The 18,647-nt window shown below is 45.5% G+C and overlaps 1 protein-coding gene across 10 annotated transcripts in view; it reads left to right on the forward strand.

The window, feature by feature from the left end:
* PPP2R5C (protein phosphatase 2 regulatory subunit B'gamma) overlaps positions 1–18,647 on the forward strand; it is a 140,483-nt gene that overhangs the window by 56,462 nt on the left and 65,374 nt on the right. Inside the window, exon 1 of one of the 10 annotated variants that reach the window (XM_070514337.1) lies at positions 750–877. The exons of the other annotated variants lie outside the window; for them this stretch is intronic. Within the exon in view, the coding sequence (XP_070370438.1) occupies positions 856–877 (22 nt within the window). The 5' untranslated portion in view covers positions 750–855. Of the gene's footprint in view, positions 1–749; positions 878–18,647 lie in introns of those variants that run through there. 10 annotated transcript variants of the gene reach the window in all.

Below are 18,647 nucleotides of genomic sequence, written 5' to 3' on the forward strand. Positions count from 1 at the left end.
CTTTAAGTGAAATGTAAGCTAAACTTGGAGCCCCCAAAATAATCTTAAACACTATTCTTCATGTTTAAATATTTTTAAAAAATAATCAAGGGAAGTGTAAGAAGCATGTTCAGTGGAGCGTTCTCTGGCAGGAAATAGGGACGTGTCAGCCAGTTAATAGCCTTAACTATGGCATCCATAGTCACTCAGACATGCTGCCCATGTAAATATTTATGCCAGCTGGCAGTGTGCAGAACTGAGGCAGGGCAGCCCAAGAGCTAATGCAGTTTGGGCGTCTGTCGTCAGTGTGTGACTTCTCACACGTTATCTGGTATACCAAACTTTACCGTCATTCATTTCCTCTGGAGTTTTTCAAAATTGTATAGCCTGAAGAAAAGTTGTTTTCAAAGAGCAGTCTACTCGGAGCATTTCGGTACTCCATGTCTGCAGCGTGGTAGATACCCAAAGGAAAATGGACAGACTGTTATTGTTTGTCATTAGCACCCAGCAACCTTTTGAATCTTCAAAGCTCCTTGCAAGTGTTCATTAACCCGTCCTCTTTCCTGTGAGGTAGCAATCAGGTGTTATTAGTTCCATTTTTACAGTTGTGGAAACCAAAGCAGAGAGGTCCCCCGACTTGCCTGAGGTCCCAGAAGGAGCTGGTGACAGAGAGCAGCCGAGCGTTTGTGTTTTCTGACTCACAGTTCTGGGCTCACACCTCTCTGAGCGTGCTGTGGGGCTGCGTTCGCAGGTTCCTTTATCACAGAGATCTGTCTTCGTGGGACTCTCTGCTCTCAGTTTTTTGTAGTGGTGTAGAGTGCAATACAGCCGGAACCAGGTTAGTTGATCTGATGGTGTCGTCTAGAAAAACAAGAGATGCAGATTCTGGGTCACGAAGGTAAGGCTGTACCTTGAGGGTCTGTGGTTATGGGTGAAATTAAAGGAGCCTTAAATTGTGCCCACTTGCCCCTTAGCATAGCCTGGAAGCTCCTGTTGAAGAAACACGGACTCCGTGACTCTCTTCCACGTGGTTTAAGGACCTTGCACAGCCTGAGAGGTTCACGTTGGAGTGGCATTTTCAACACAGCTGATGAGAGTATTTCAGTGTTAAACATAAGTTGCTGCTGGTAAAGATTCCTCCTCAGTAATTCTTAGAATTTAGTACCAAATTAGGTCTATTGTTCTCTTGGTAGTAAGAGTGTGGAGCTCTTGGGGGGTGGGGAGAGAGGCCTTCTTTGTCTGAAAAGTGGCTGTTTCAGTCTAGCATTTGTCCAAGGGAAGCAGTGGTGAGAACTGTTTCTTGGTGATGTGTACAGTTGAGGGGATGTTTACACTGAGGTAGAAACATCTCTGTACTCATGCTCCTGATTTCCATAAAGCTCTGCGGATGTTTCCTTCCTCATTCTTTGCTTTCCAGCCTTCTGAATGTGTCCTCCTGTTGATGTCAGTGTTGTAGTGTAGCAACCCTACATCCTTTGTTGTGCTTTCAAATTAGGTTAAAATTAAGACTGAAAAATTGGAGTTAACTGAATTCATTTCAAAAGGAAGGAAATCTTTATGGAATATACCTAACACAGAAAGGAGAACAAAACTTAGTTTGACCTTATGCTGTACAGCCACCTAAAGCTTTGTTTCATTCCCTTGACAAATACTTAGAAATCACCACCGTGGTGGTTGGCGCTGTACTGGGCGCTGAAGGTGCGTGTGCACCCACTGCAGACGGGCACAGAGGAGGAGGGAGCGGGCCCTGTGGGCAGGCGAGGCCTCTCTAGGGAAGTTAGTCTTGCTAAGCTCATTTGTGGCCCCAGAACACAGTCCAGGACCTGAGGTGATTCGTTCAGCACACTGGGGATGTGTTGGGGTCGGGGGGTGGCAACGTGGTTAGAGAAATCCTGGGAAAGACTTTAGATCCTGTAAGTAGGACTTCTTTCTGGAGTGATAATGGAGAGCGTCAGAGAGCGATGAAGCGAAAAGGCAAGATGCAGAGCGGTGGTGAAGCGCAGAGAGAGCTAAGAATGTATTTGTTATAGTTCCATAATGAAACTTGAGAGATAGACAGGAAACTAAAAGTGATACTGCTGGTAGGGGAATGCGAGGGTTTTCACCATATGTGTGTGCGTGCCTGTGTCTTTGAACCGTGTGAGTGTGTTACCTATTCAAAAAGTTACATAGAAATAAGACATAGCATTAAAAGTGGGGGCATATACTGATTACTGATCTTCACAGTGAGAGTCAGGGATTGCTGTCTGTCTGTGTCTTTGAAGTTACTGCTGTGCTTTTAGCCAGTTAACTGGCTAGAACACAGTCTTGAAAGGCCAAGATGATGGCTTTGGACTAGAGCTGTAGCCAGAAATTAAGTTTGCTCGTCCTTATCCTAGTGTGCGCACTCTCAGCTCTTGCCAGGCCTGTTTAAGTACACACCCTCATTTGTGAGGGCAGCAGAGCGCGAGGATGCAGGTGGAGGGGGCAGGTCAGTCACCCCTCAACTTCCTCAGCAGGGCCTCTCTCAGATGGTATCATTCTGGTAAGACTGACCTTTCCTGGCTGTGTTTCATTTAGTCAAATGGACCAGTTTTGCTGTATTTCAGACATTGTCACTGTACGGTCAGCCCTGTTCGTATCTTGGGTGTGAATGGTAAAGCTGTGGAAACCAGAACGTTCAGTGTCTTCCTCAGCAGACAGGATTTTTGGAAATTTCTGGGGCAGGAGGGAGAATTTAGGAAGGAAGCTGGGGAAGTAGCTTTGGTTCTCCTCATGGCACAGAGGGGAGGCTCCGTGGAGAATCAAAGGGGAAACAGCAAGGTGGGGAGTGTGAAGAATGGCATGCTGACCTAGGGTCGGTAAAGTATGGCGTGGCCTGGAGCAGAGTCAAAGGTGGCAATCACCACCCTGTCACAGCCAAGTCTTTCTGTGTCTCAATTCCTTATCAGGCCCTTATCATAGATGTGCTTTACAAATATTTTTCCCAGTCTGTGGTGTCTTTTCACTTTCTTGATGATGCCATTTGCAGCACAAACGTTTTGAATTTGGATAAAGTCCAAGTTATCTAATTTGTCTTTTGTTGCTTATGTTTTTGGTGTCATATCTGAGAAACCATTGCCTAATCAAGGATTTCCTCCCATGTTTTCTTCTAAGAGTTTTATAATCTTAGCTCTCACATTTGGTCTCTAATCCATTTTGAGTGAATTTTTGTATATGGTGTTAGGTAAGGGTCCAACTTCATTGTTTTGCATGTGGATATCCAGTTTTCCCAGCACCATTTGTTGAAAAGACTGTTCTTTCCCCGTTGAATGGACTTGGCTCCCTTGTTGAAAATCAATGGACCATAAATGTGAGGGTTTATTTCTGGACTCTCTATCCTGTTCCATTGGTCTATATGTCTGTGCCACAGTCTTGGTTATTGTAGTTTTGTGGGAAGTTTTAAAATCAAGAAGTGTGAGTCCCCTAGCTTTGTTCATCTTTTTCAAGATTGTTTTGGTACTCGGGTCTCTTGCATTTCTGTGTGAATTCGGTTAGATCAGGATAGTGGGGCGCAGACTCTCCCTGGCAGCTGCTCTGACTGAGGGGAGAACGTGCCCCTACGGGGAGTATGGGGCCTTGGCCCCATGTGGTCTACTATGAACCTCCAAAATGTTTGTTTCTGAAGTCTCAAGATTTGTCATAAAAAGCTACTTGAATTCTGTATTCTGTTTTGTAATTATTACAGTTTTATGTAAAAATGTTTAGAGGCCGGCCCCATGGCTGAGTGGTTAAGTTTGTGTGCTCCGCTTCGGTGGCCCAGGGTTTCGCTGGTTCGGATCCTGGACGCAGACATGGCACCGCTCATCAGGCCGCGCTGAAGCAGCATCTCACATGGCTCAACCAGAGGGACCCACAACTAAAAATATACAACTGTGTACTGGAGGGCTTGGGGGAGAAAAAGGAAAAATAAAAAATCTTAAAAATGTTTAACGTGATGTGACAGCATTGTAAAACTGATATCTGGGAAGCATATCATGTTTACCCTGTGGCTTTGTGCTCCCCCAGAATGCATGCCCCGGTTTAAAAGGCCGGGGTGGGGAGAAACCTGCCTGTTAAGCCCTTGTGTTTGTAAAGGTGATTTCTTTGACTGTCGGCCGTCTAACCTCTGCCTCTCTTTTCTCTTGATTCTCAAAATAGATTTAGGTCTTGTCAATCTTGACCATCAAAAAGATTTAATTCTTACAGGATGAAATCCATTTCATTCCTCAAGTTATCTATTTTTGGAAAATCAAGTTCTTGGCCAGGGAGCACAGGTACCTAGCTTATCCAGGTACAGGTGTACCAAAGGTCGCGATCCAGGGTCAGTGGTTTTCAAGCACCTGTGCTGCTCTGTGGCAAGGCCTTTTACCTGTCCAAGGCAAAAATAGAGATGATGTAGTGTGGGTTTTTCATAAAGCTAAATTTATTCAGTTTGCAAGACTATCCTTTATTCTGTTCATCCTTTTTGGTGTTAAAATATCTTTTCTGTTATGATTTTTTTAAACGTTCTTGTTTGTTAGAATGGTAAGCTAAGTCAGTTTTCAAGATTCTTTGCAAAATTTTACTAGTCTGTGAAATCCTAATTCCAGAACATCATTTTAAACCACAAATCCCAGATTTTTCCCTTGTTTACATTTAGAATTACCACATAATACTTCAGACAATTTATGTAACTTAAAAGCCCATTTTTTAGTCATTTTATGTGAAATGTCCAGAAAAGACAAATCCGTAGAGACACAAAGCAGATTAGAGGTCGCCAGGGTGGAGAAGAGGGCTTAGAGAGCGATTGCTTCGAGGGCACAGGGTGGTGTTCTGGGATAATAAAAAAGTTTTGAAACTAGAGCGGGCGTTGTACAACATTGTGAATGTACTAAATGCCACTGAATTGTACACTTTAAAATGGTTAATTGTATGTTATGTGAATTTCACCTCAATTTTTTTTAAAGCTCATTTTATTCAATGGTGTAATTATATATAAGGCTAGAAAGTAGGAGGGGAGAGTGTTTTATTCGGGTTATATAAATTCAGGTGAGTTTAGGATGTGTTACTCACACACAGAGACACATAGATGTTATCAATTTGTGTCTCTAAGCATAATCATTAGAAGCTGGTTAGGCAGACAAACTTGTGCTTTGGGACAGCAGGAAGGTATGTTTAACACACATTGAGGCTCTGAGATATTGTTTATTCTCACCCCAGAAACAATATACATTCACCAACTTTTTCCAACCTTTCACACTGGAAACTTGAAGTTTTGAGACCACTTTCAGGAGAAATCTGAATAAAGTTTCTCTGATTGCTTTGTCCGGTGGCCCTGTGCTCAGTGTTTACAGAGACGCTGGCCACCGTGCTGAAGGGGGTGGGCCAGTTCTGTCCTGTAAACTTGGAAAGGGGAGCATGTAGTTTGTCCTCCCTGCCTCCATAAAAGGACCTACGTTGTTTTTAAGTAAGACTCCTTATTATGAATTCTGACTACAGCATTTTTTTAGACTTTCTTTCTCTGCTGCTTCCAGAAGGAAACCCACAGCAGGGAATTGCTGGGTTAGAGCCCCACCTGGACTTGGGGTTCTGTGGTGACCCACACACTCACTGCTGTTCAGGTTTCTTGATTGCCTGAAATAATTGAGCTTGTCGCCATGACTTCAGTTAAAACATTGATTGTGCTTTACTCTTAATAGAACATTAAGATCTCTTATAATATTCCATAAAGTTAGATTTTTTTCAAGGAGGATGATTTTTCCACTGAACTTTGAGTCTGTGTTTGTAAATGTGTTGTGTTTTGTCAGCATTGAGGTGGTTTTCCGTGCGTCATCCGTGATCACAGAGGGACAGTCTCAAGCACTCTGGTCATACAGGGGGAAGAATTCAGACACTTGGCTCCACGCGGCAGCACTTCCTGACCCCCAGTCTGCCACCCCCATCACTGTTAAGTGGCGCCTTCAAATTGCATTTCTTCGTGACGAGCAGCTCGTTCCTGCTTTTGTTGTTTTGTTGTTGTTGTCATTGTTGTCTTCTATTTTGCAGTATTGAAACTGCACTCCTGGAAACTGAACACTGGTTTAGTGTCCACAGTGACAAGAAAGAAAAGTTTTCAGAAGTTGTTTCTGTTTAGTCCTCTGCTGCCACTGCTTGGCTTCCTTGCCTCCTAAGAGCAAGAGCTGCAGTGAGAACATGCGTGGTTTATCCGAGCATCAGAGTCTGTGAATATCATTGTTGTAAAGAAAACCTCTGCTGTCCTCAGGCCTGTTGTCGAGGCAGAGCTCGGTTAGATAGCTTTATGACTCAAAGAAAAACTGAAATGTAATTCCTGAAAATGCCAAATTGTTCTCCCAGTCGCTCTTCAAGACTCAATATGCTGTAGTCCGTAGGACAGAGAGAATTTCCAAATCCATTGAGGTTTTTGTTATCCAGTCATATTTTACAACCCCTGTAACATTTTATTTCAGTGAAATCTTCCGTTATCACGAGTAGAGCTGCGTAGGATTCATGAACCGTACGCTGCTCTTTCCAAACAAGACCAGGGTTTCACTTAAAGTAACAAAGGATGGTCTTCCTGGGGACTGTACGCAAATTCTCAGTTGTGGCTCTGGAAGTTCTGACCTGATTCAGGCCTGCTTTGAGGCTGACGACAGCCCAGCGTTGGCCCAGATCATCGTAAACGGGAGCAGCAGAGAATTCACCCCAGGGAGGGCTCCCGATGGGACACGGCTGAAAGGATACTGTGGCAGGCTTTGTCTCTGTACTGCACACGCATCGGGGGAAGTGGATCATTTCTAGCAAAGGGATTTACTTAAAATTTAACATGATTGTGTTATTCTATAGAAGAAAACATGTTTATTATTAGGTTGGGTCAAATTGTAGCTCTCATATCAGATACTTGAGTTTAAAGGTGTAAATGGAAAATTCAAGTCTGCAAAGCAGGGAACACTGAGATAAGCGAGAGAGCCTGCCCTTGGGGAGTTTCAGTCTAAGAATGATGAGAAGAAAACATAAATATCCACAATGGAAGGTCAGATGAATGCGGCACTTGCTGGGCACCAAGAGGATGAGGAGATGCTGAATACATGTTTACCATCAGGCGGCATTGCTGGGCAGCTGGGCTTTCAGCAGTTGGGCTGGGGGGCGAAGGGGAACTTGGCAGAACAAAGCGCACGCATGGTGAGTAAATGGCAGGGGTCACCGGTAGTGGGGGCCAGGGTGGATGTATGGCCATGTTGGGGCCTTATGTAAGTATACCCATCCAGCACACATTTCTAAGCACTTTTATGTCCAATACCTGTCATACACGGGTGAAAAAGATAAGCCAACAATCCATGTGCAAATAACAACAATGCCGTGTGTATGTGCAGGAATGGCAGCTGTGCAGGGGTATTAACAGAGCCCAGAGGAAGGGCACTTCGCTCAGCTTTGGGGGAAAGAGGTGTGGTGTTTGTTTTGTTTGTTACACCACAAATGACATATTGTCCTTGTTGGTATTTATGATATCTTAGTGTATAAGACGTGCTGATATATTTATATACAATATTCATATTTTGGCTACTTCCAAAAAAGAATTTGATATGGCCTAAAATATTAGAACACATGCAACACTATATCAACGGAAAAAAATTTACCAGAAGCCAGTTTGGAGGGCTAATTCAACTTTTGAATGGAGTTATTCAACACAGTTTCAGAAAAAAATTTATGCTCTGAATGGGCCAATAGGCATAGCATCTTTTTAAGCTTCCTTTTAATTTGTGATGCTAAAACCATTGCAGGTGCACAAAGGAAGAACTTGCCTTCCTCTTTGATTTGTAAGATGAGACATGCCACCTTCTCATTTACGTTCTTTAAATAAGTAGAATTAGTCTTTATTTACACTGGTTAAAGTTGAGTTTAATTTGTCCAACGACATTGTTATTTTAGTCACAATATTATGATGTAGATTTGAAGGCAAAACTTAAAAGAGCTGATTGATCACTGGGATCGATGGAGAGAGTCTAATACTGGGCTCCTGGATTGTAGTATTTCATTTATAAAACTAAAGACTGGCAGGGGATCAGCAAAGGCTGAGAGGAGTTGTCTGTCAGTCTGTCCTCTCAACGAGACAAACAGATGTACCACAGAGGCAGAATGATCTTCTTGCTCCTCATTCAGGGCCATGGATGGAGACCAAAGCCTGCACTTTGTTAACGAGTGATGTCAACATAAAAATCTGTAAATTAGGCAAAATAGGCGATTTCTTGTTTTGTTCTTCCCTTTATACTGCAGGGTAGCCCCAGATACCAAGTGTGGTAGACACACACTGCTGGTGACACAAGAGATGATTTTAAGTGATTCAGAGTTCAACATTTTAATAATTATATATTGATGAATATAAAAATGTATAATTAGCATGTCAAATCCATGATTTCTTAGGTTATTATTGCTTAGGACGGGGCTTAGCAAAAAGTATATCCATTTAAAGCAAAACACCAATAATAGCACAGCTGCGCACAGCTGTGGGCCAAAATTGAGAAGGTGTTGGTGAATGTCCACAGTGTGGGAAACCCTGGGATGGCCCACGCTGTGTCCATTCCAAGAAGACTGTTCTGAAGAGCCTTGCAGTCTCTTCTGTCTGGTTCCAAGCACAGGAGCCTCAGGGGAGCAGGACTGGGGGACTGAAGAGTCTGGATTCTGGCAGCCCTGGGGGAAGGGGCTACCAACAGCTCAACTTGCCCGTCCGTCACTTCTGTCCCCGCTCTGTCGTTGCCTGATCTCTCCCTCCAGTTCCCACCTTGGCTGTCACAGCCGCTTTGTGCCCTGTCACTGGGTAATTTCTCTGCATATCGCTTAGCTTTTTCTCAAGCAAGGTACTTAACCTTCTGAGTAGCTTTCTGCATTTGCAAAATAGGAAATAATAATGCATCTCCCTCATGGAATAGTTGTGGGTGTTCAATGAGATGAGCCGTACAAGCCCTTGGCACGGAGTCTGGAACATAGTAAAATTGATAACATCAGCAGTGACCATGATTTGATCTACCCAGGTCTTCCCATATTTCCAAATTCAGATTCCAGTTAGTGAAAACTGATTGTTGGTAGCTTCAGTTTTCAGGAGAAAAGCTTTGACTTGGCCATAGCCTTGTCCTCAGATAAGTTGTTTACTCAAGCTGCCTGGGAATGGGGTCCAGGTGTCAGAGAAACCTGCAGCCTGGTCTGCCCCTCTTGTCCGTGGTGGGCTGGCCGGCACTGGGCACTGCTGTAAGTGGCCTGTGCTGGGGCTTCATTAGCGTGAGCACCGAGGCAGCGCTCCCATGCTAGGAGGCTTCTCGGCCCTGCTGGTGGTGGGAAGTCTTGGCCAGCTTGGTCAGACCGAGCAGATGCTTTAATAAGATAGGGTCACTGAAGGTCAGCTAGGAGATTCCAGACTCTGTAGGTTTAGCAGAAGTTGTGACAGGATCACACAGTTGCCTAAAATCACTGATTTAATCATGTAGTTTGATAATTCTTCAGAAATTACCACCCTGGGAACCACTGTTCTTAATTTTGCGTTCATTCCTGTCTCTGGTCCTCTAGCCCAAAAGACCCCTCCCTTGCATTTCATCTGGTTTCTTTTGGAGAGGACACGGTGTGGTGGAGCAAGAGGACTGAGTTTGAATTCCATCTCTCCCAACTGTCAGGTCCATGACTGTTCCACGCGGAGTTTTCCCGAGGGATTGTTAAAGGATCGGGCAGCATCGTGTTTGTAAATATGCTGTCAGAAACATCAGGGTACAATAAGTATGTTTTTGTTTTAAATTTTCTCTCTAGCATGGCTGGGAGTGCTTTGGTTTTTACTTCCCATCTTCACTGAATCCAGAGTTTAAAAGTGATCTGTTCCTCTGATCGACCAAACACAGTTGGTCCAGTGGGAAGAGTTACATCACACGTGAAGGGTCACCTTGAGAGTCTGAGCAGAGTTTCTGTGTGTTGACTTGCACCCCAGAAGCCTGTCTCTGGAACTGGGGCGCCCTTGACTTCGTCTGGTCCTCGTTGTCGACGCGCTCAGGACGTTGAGGTTGTCTGTGAGGTTAGAAGCAGCGATGGCAGTCCTGACGCCAATTTCAAGCGGAAGTGGTCTTTTCAATCTAGACGAAAAATAGTCTTCTCAAAAAAAAGGAGATGAAGAAAGATCAGGACACTAAATAATCTCTTCATTAGGCATTTAAGTGTGGCTCTTGATATCCCACAGGACACCAGTGGTTGAGTTGAGTAAGTGTTTTCCTCTCTAGTTCAGGTAGCTGTTCCAGGAAAAATAGCTCAAGGAGAATTCTCTTCCCAGACTCAGTGTTTAGTGAGTGAAACTTCAGAGGCCCATTGCCAGTCCTGGCAGCCGAGTCTCTTAAAATTAGGAGGTCATATAATGCACGGTTGGGGCCATTCCTACAAAGGATTTATGCACTAAGATACCAGTTTTGTCTCATCGGGGATCTGGATGGGAATTAGAGGAGTGAATCTTTATGTCCTGGGAAAATCAGAAATTAACCCTTTAGTTGACTACCACTACCGTTTCCTCTCCCAAGATGACTCTGTTGAAAAGCTATAAGAACAAGTCCTCAAATCTTGGGCAGTCGCTTTCTGATACTCAGCTCACTCGTGAGCACGTGATGAAACTGCTTCAGAGCAGGGCGGGAAGGTCTGGCGGGATCTTCTGTTTTGCTTCCCTTTCTTGCCAGGTTCCTGGAGAAGCGTTTTACTTTTAAGAGCGTATTCAGAGCACATGCACAGTAAGGGAAAAAGGCAGCCTTTGTCTTTTGGGCTTTGGGTCTCTGATTCCAGCCTGTCTGATGGGCCGATGGCCCCAGAGCTCTTCCTCATAGTGCAGGGACAGGGCTCCTTGGCCGGGCCGTCTGAGGAAGACTGTCTGGCAGGTGCAGTGAACAGCAGTGTTCTGTGGCCGAGGAGTCAGGGGAGGTAGGAGGAGGGCAGCCTGAGGGATAGGCGTCAACCGAGAACTTGTAGGTGAATTACACCAAGGAGCTGACACAGTAGAAGGAAAAGTTGTTGATCTGGATATTTGGTTGGTGGTCATGTTATTAAGTCAGACTTGGTGTTAAGGCAAAATCCCAGACATTTGACACTTGGCCTAGAGGGTTCCTTTGTAAGTCCCACCTTCTCGTCCTTGATGTTGGGCTGTGGGGAGCTTGGCCCGGGTCACAGTGGTTTGTATGATGCACTACTGGTTTTAATTCACAGGTTTTTTTCATTGAAGAGTTTTAAGGTCTTAGAAGTAATATCTTGTTAAGATTTCTGAGGTCTGTTGGGGGACAGACACAATCTTTATCTTTATCAGGAACTGTGACCACCCTGGGAGGTTTGGAAGGACTCCTGGCCTGCTGGACAGTGCCAGGGTGGAGGCCAGAACTGTCCCCTCACAAGGGTGCTGCTTGTTCCTGCAAGCCATCGAGAGTCTCTGAAGCCACACTGCCTGGGCTCAGACACCAGCCCTGTCACTTCTGAGCCATGTCACCTTAACCTTTGTATGGATCCATTTCCTTGCTGTATAATGGCTACCCTTCTCCTCAGTGTGGGGTTGTGAGGAGTTATAGTAATACTGAGCACAGAGTTAGTACTCAATAATGTGAGCTATTAGTATTCCTTAAAAGAATTAAAAGTGAAAATCATACAGAAAATTAGTGAGATAAAGTATGATGGAAAATTAGATTTTCAAAATTGTTTAAGAATTCTTCAACCCCGAGCAAAATTAAGAAGCTTAGACTTCCAGCTAAAAGCAACTAAAATGCTCTAAGCAGTTGAATCCACAAAGCTGAACGGGTTTCGTCTGAGCTGCGGATGGAGCCCTAAAGCTGGAGTCCCCTGACGGGCAGCTGTAGCCCCGCGGAGAGCGGGCACCCAGGCCCCCCAGCAGCAGGCGAAGGCTGCCCTGCCCTCCTCTTTCTCTGCTCCCAACCTGCCAGCCTTTAGACTAAACTCAGTTTCTAGGATCGCACACACATTTATAGCTAGTTTTTGTGACATTCAATCAGGATTGTAAGTGAGTCATTCTGTTACTTTGGAAATGTGTATCTCAAGGATCTGAAGATAGTTCTTTAGGAAAATGCTATTTAAACTGAATAAACTTGTTTAAATATAATATCTCAATGTTAAACGTCTGGGCTGTCACATACATTTTTCTAGGCTAGCAAAATTTAAGGATTATTTCCTTAATTTTACAAGTTACCTTTACCCTTTTATATACACTACTGTATATAACAAACAAACATGGTTCTTCTAACTTGAGCTTTAAATCCTAAAATGAGATTGGTAATAAATAAGAAGAAATAGAGAGTAAAGCTATGTTAGGCAGTTACAAAAGAAAAGCGGAGGTCGTGATGTTGATAGTGGGCAAAGCTGAATTCCAGGCAAAGATTCAGTGAGGCAGGGTTGCTTCATCTCGCTGGGACGGTCGACCTGCCGTGAATGGGTGTGGCCCGATGGTTTAACGTCAAGAGCTAGAGGGCCAGTAGGACAGAACTGATAGGACTCCCCGGCCTGGCGCAGGTCAGGTGGTGGCTGCAAGTTAGCACGATGAGCCAGGAGAGGCTTCAGAGAACAGTGCTCATGAAGTTTTCGATTTAACGTATAATACAGTTCACAGAGAAAACCTCTGTGATTTCCAGAAAGTTGAAATAAGTGGAAACCATATTCTCTCATCATAATACAATAAAAATAGGAATAAATGCAGAGGTAGAAACCAGGCCTCCTCAGGCAGAGGGGTGTCGCTTCTGGCACGGCACCAGCTGGCACTGCCACCTGGGCCCCCACCCTGCCAGTGGCTCCTTCTGTTCACGGTTCAGCCCGGTGTCCTTTCCATAGCCAGGACTCCAGCCCATACCCCATCACGAGGGTACCCCATCACGAGGGTTTCTTTCCTAAAGTGGTTTGTTTGTTGGCTTGTTGGGTTTTGTTTTGACTTGCTTGTTTCCCCACTTGAGTGGAACCTCCGTGAAAGCAGAGACCTTACCTGTCCTGCAGAAAGTTCATCCTCAAAGTCAGGAGCGCTGCCTGGCACGCAGGAGACTTTGAACAATATTGTCAAATGAACTTAATAATGATACCTATGTTGCAAGGACCGTTGCCAGCCTTTTACATCTGTCGTCTCAGTTACTCCTCCGTTCACCCTTGAAGGAGGTACTGTCAGCGTCCCCCTTGTGCTACTGGGGAGACAAAGCACAGGCTTCGCACACTGCCCGGAAACTGACAGCCGGTGAGGAGGAGGACAGAGATTGGAGCCCAGGCTGTCTGACTCAGGCGGTGCTCTCATGTTCTGAACCACAGAGGTCTCCAGTGAATGAATGAATGAAATAAGGCGACGGCTTACAGAGTTAATGTGTAAACATAGTTATTAAATAAGAATGAAAAGAAATTATTTAAACACTTGAAAAGATAGAAAAGGACCAAAATGAATTAAATAATTACTGTATTTTATGAAGACAGAGCAGAAATGAATGAGTTAGGAAACTGAAGGGAAAAAAAAAGAAACCCAAGAGCTGGTTTTGGAAGAGGGGTGGGCGGCGGGGCCCCCAGCTTCCCTGGTGAAGGAGGAGAGAAATCACAGTGTACAGGAGATATTCAGAGGTCAAAGGAAAATAAGTGGGAGCATCTCAATAAATCTGAAGATGGCATTTGGTAAAATTCAACTTCCATTCCCGATTTGTGGTTTGTTTTTAATTTTTTTAAATAATTTCAAATTTATAGAAAGTTGAAGAATGATGTAAAGAATTTTCTTTATCAAGTTTCACCCATTTGTCAACGTCTTGCCACATTTGCTCTGTTGTTTCTCTCATGTCTGTGTTTATGACCAGTGAACATGGAGGTCTTACCAGCTCCTCCTCACCTCAGGGCCCTGAGTTTCTTTTTGCCTCGGTCCTCCCAGGAGGCTATTCCTGTCTTCTCGAAGGGAAGGGAGACCCTAGATGCAGGGCTCATCTCTTTGGATTTCTGTTGTCGTTCTTCTTGATCCCTCACTGTTCTGTAAGTTCCTTGCTGCCTTCAAACAGCTTTTGTTTGTTTGTTTTTTGGTGAGGAAGATTAGCCCTGAGCTCACATCTATTGCCAATCTTCCTCTTTTTCCTTGAGAAAGATTGTCCCTGAGCCAACATCTGTGCCTGTCTTCCTCTATTTCATCTGTGAGATGCTGCCACAGCATGGTTTGGTGAGTAGTGTGCAGGTCCGCTCCTGGGATCGGAACCCATGAACCCCGGGCCACTGAAGTGGAGCACGTGAACTTAACCACTGTGCCAGCAGGGTGGCCCCCAGTTTTGGGGTTTTTTTAAACTATTTTCTCAAGCTTTTCTTGTGCTTCAGTGGGAGGTTGGCTGCTACCTACTCTGCCATTTCCAGAAGCAAAGTCCCTGGTGGTTGGAAGCCAACGCTTGCTCGGCTCTCCAGAGGAGAGATCCGTCATTTTGTACTTACAGGGAGCAAAGGGGTCCTCAAAGAACAGCTATTCGGTACCTTTCCAGCAGTCCTCTGCACCCCTGCTTCATGGTGCTGTGACCATCCTTACCAGCAGGGCCTTTGGAGCTTCACAGGCACACCCCAGGTTGCTTTTCCACCGTCCCAGGGCCGCACCACTGCCCTGCCATCCCTCTCTCCCAGGCTGTCTGGCCTGCCTCCCTCCACCTGCTCGCCAGCCCGGCAGTCTCGTTGCTTTGAAGGTATAAGCCCTTTACAAAATTCACTGCTTTTTTTAGTGAGGTTTTAGAAGGGAGTAGAACACATAAATGTGTTCCATCTTCCTCTGTAATCATAAATTAAAGCATTATGTATAATGTTATATTTTTAAATAAAGAACACCATGAAAATTGAGTTTTACTTATTAAATTATAGCACACATGTACAGTCAAGTTCCAAACAATTAAAAGTGATGTTGGTCTATTTATTGATCTATGGGCTGTTCTTGACATAGGCTTAAAGTGAAAAACAGGACCACGTGAAGCACAATTTTCAGTAGCTCATTATATGATTCGGCACACTTGTGCACAGAGACACCCTCCCCCACTTAGGAAGATGTACATCAAAATGCCAACAGTGCTTCTCTGAGTATTCCTTTCTTATGTTGTTTGGATTTTTTTTATTTTACAGTAAGCGTGTATCATTTTTCTGAAAAAGATCTTCAAAAATATGTAATACATGCTAATACATTGTATGTTAGCAGTTGAATACCACGTTCAAGTTGCATTTAAAGACCAATGGTCAACTGTCCACAGAGAGAAAGATTTCACATAGAGGTTTAAGCCCTTGGCTTTTTCTGTGTTCCTCCCTGTGGTACTCGCTTAATAAGTTCCTCGACTGGATTAAAAAGAATAACCACACTGTTCCTCCCCCATTTCTGTCCTGAGACCCTGTAGTATTTTCATCTCCTCCCCTCTCGAGGAATTGCTGCAAGCACGCTAGGCTGTGAGAGAAGCACTCTCACGGTCCTGTAGAGCCAGAAGAACCTTATTTCTCAGATGTGGAAACGGAGGCCCGGAAATGTCAAGCAGCTGGCCACAACTGGTTCACGGCGGTCTCCTGCTGCCCTCGTCTGCTAGCCGCTTTCCAATTTTATTTATCTTCTTAGCCATGTGAGCTTCCAGCACCCTGACAAAAGAAACAAGCGCCACCACAATCCTTTATAAACCTATCAAACTTTAAGGATATTTTCCCATTCAAATCTAGTTATGCCGTAAATTGATAGTACTAAAACGTCCGTGAACTCGTCGGAGAGATTGGCTGCTCTGTGACCTGGCAGGCACACGTGCCGTAATTGGATTTGGGGTTCGTTGAGCCTCTTTCAGGGCACGGCACTGTTCTAAGAACCAGAACAGGGCAGTGCGGTCGCTGTGCTGTTTGCCAGCACATCCACGTAATTGTGTTATGCGCAACCAGACGCGGTCGGATTGAGATGCCGCCTTTTGTTCAGTACAAATTTAGTTGCTGAGTGCAGTGCATTAGTGGCCTGCTTGGAAATGCCTGGAGAGGATGCAGAACGTTGCTTCCGTAATGGACATTTTTGAGGGATAGAAGCATAAACAAGATTGAGAGAGAGAAGCCAACAAGGCACTGCCTGTGGTTAACAAAAAACGAAAACAAGGAACGTTTACTGAGGACATGCTCTGTTTCAGGCGCTAGTCTAAGCACACCACACCTGTTAGTTCACAACAACCCCACCAGGTAGTCATCCTCATTTTCCAGTTGAGGAAAAGAGAAGAGCTTTTCCTTTTGGGCTTTCTCCCAAAAAGAGAAAGCCTCCTGCCCGAGGTCACTAAGGTGATGACAGGTGGAGCTGGGACTCCAGCCCCCGTGTTCCCGCTTTCCGCTGAGTTCTTTAATGTCCTTGTCCTGCTGTGGCCTTGTGTCTGGGGGCTTCATAAATATTGGTAAGTGAAGGGTTCACAGTTGGAAACGAGGGGACAGCTGCATCTAGTGATGACCTCAAAGTGCCATGAGCATAAGTTGTTTCGATTTAACTATAAAACTTGGACCACAAAGAACAAATCTTTGAAAGTACTTTGTATGGAAACCTAGAATTTAGAGGACTAGATATGGAGGTTTCTGAACTGCACTAGCTCAGGTCGCCAAATTCTTCTATGGCTCCAACATTGGAGAACGTGGAAGCTGGCTCATCTTTGGGCCGTGCCCTGCCCCAGGCCCTGGGCCCCACAAATGCTCTCTGTCCAGACAGGTGCCTCCACTGGTGGGTGCATTAATGTGGTGGTCTCTTCTCATACAGTCCTTCTGACTTCAAATGTAGAGACAGTTGAGAGTTCCTGGGAGGCGAGGGAGGGAAGGGCCTTTTGAGGGGGGACCCTTTGAGGCCATCTGGGGCAGCAGACCAGGCCATGGGGCAGAGCCCTGAGCCCAACCAAAGGCTGTATCGTGCTGTCCCCACGGCCTGCTCAGGCTTAGTCTTGAAGGAGGAGCACGCTTATCCTGTCTCATCCTGCGCCTGCCCTGCCTCAGAGACGGCTGAGGCTGCAGCTCCCCCACGGAACTTCTTGTGTGTGCCTCTCCTCTTGCTGTCCCCAGGTCCCCACCAGAGCCCTCATTATACCGGCAGATTGTCCTCCTTGCCAAACCCTGCTGCATCAAGAAAATAGGAATGGAATGGAAGTATGTACATAGATGACTTGAAGCATAATCTCAGTTTCCTGTGCTATTTGGGATGAAATATGTAGAAAAGGATTAGGTAAATGTCTTTCAACACACCTCCAAACACTAGAGTGTTTCTTGGTTTAACTAATAATAAAAACATCGAATATTTAGACAGCATATCCTTCTCCAAGGGCGAAATGAACCTTTTAGTCAACTCCTTGGATAACGCACTAAATGTATTACAGTTGTGCGCGATTGAGGGCGTGTGATGTGATTGGGCGGATGGTGCGTGTAGTCCATGGCCAGAATTTCTCGGTGCACGCTTGCCTCCCTTTAAAAGAGAAAGGCGGGGAGCTGATGTGCTCCAGATCGGTTACCTCACTTAATGGTTTGCTTTACTGGGTTCGTGAGCCACGACTGGAGAGTTTCCAGAAGAACTGGGAGTGGGCTACGAGCCTGGTTTTGACCTTCAACTGTGTGCTCCGTCCGAGGACCCACCCAGACTCGCTACCTCAGCCATGACATCCCTTATGATGAGGGATGTGGGGGAAGGACGTGTTGTCGAGCCGTGTGTCACCACTAATTACCCCTGCCACTCGCAGAAAGGGGCCCACATCTGAGGGAACGTGGGCATGGGCGTGCACGTAGCGCTGCCTGGCAGCTCAGGATTGCCCTCCAGTTTCATGGATATGGGACCAGGCCCGTGCCTGGTCACACCTGGCAGGCACAGGTGGACAGACCTGCTGCAGGCCCGTCTTCCTACCACAGCAGCTGTCTAGTTTTTCTGTCTTATGGTATCCAAGCTCTGAGTTAAAATCCTTCTCTTTATAATTTATGTATTATTTGAGACAGTAAAGTGCCAGGCTTAAGCAGTGCAGAAGTTTTCCATTTAATTTATGCTTCAGGATTCTTTCTTGTCCCTCCACGCTGGGTATCCCGTTGGCCCGGCCTGAGAAGCACCATGTCCAAGAAGAATGTCTGTCCCATGGGAGATGCACCTGCACAGGACTGTGGACATCATTGATTATGAACACCTGCAGTTTTGTCCTTGTCGACATCATTAGTTTATATGTGACACATGTTGCGTGCCTGTTGTTTGTTGGGGGTGTGGTGGAGGTGGAGGATGCTGTGCCCCCTCCTCGCCTCTGCATTCCTCCCCAAACAGCAGCTCGATTACAGTTCCATGTCAGAGCCAGCCAGAAAGCCCCCACGGGAGGCTTGTCTTGTCCCCAGGAGGGCATAGGCCACTCCCTGCCATGCATGCCACTGGGCCCTTGGAGATAGGAGGAGCTGTCATTCATCTTTATTGGCTGCTGTCTTTAATACTGTTGGCCTCTTAGGGATTAGTTGCTGGCCGGATAAGATGAAGACTGGAACCCAGCATGAGGAAACATTAACACTAATTATACTAATCCTAGAGGGGCAGGGTGGTGGGCATGTGTGGAGATGAGAAGGTTGGCAGCTCCCAGGAGGGGGGCCTAGTGGGCTCCAGCACTGGTATTTATCTGCTTCACCCCCCCCCAAGGGTGCACGCGCGCACACACACACACGGTCCCTGATTTCGTGGTTCCCCATATGTGTTGTGGTGCCTG

The sequence above is a fragment of the Equus asinus genome, chromosome 7, assembly GCF_041296235.1.
Source record: "Equus asinus isolate D_3611 breed Donkey chromosome 7, EquAss-T2T_v2, whole genome shotgun sequence".
NCBI lineage: Eukaryota > Metazoa > Chordata > Mammalia > Perissodactyla > Equidae > Equus > Equus asinus.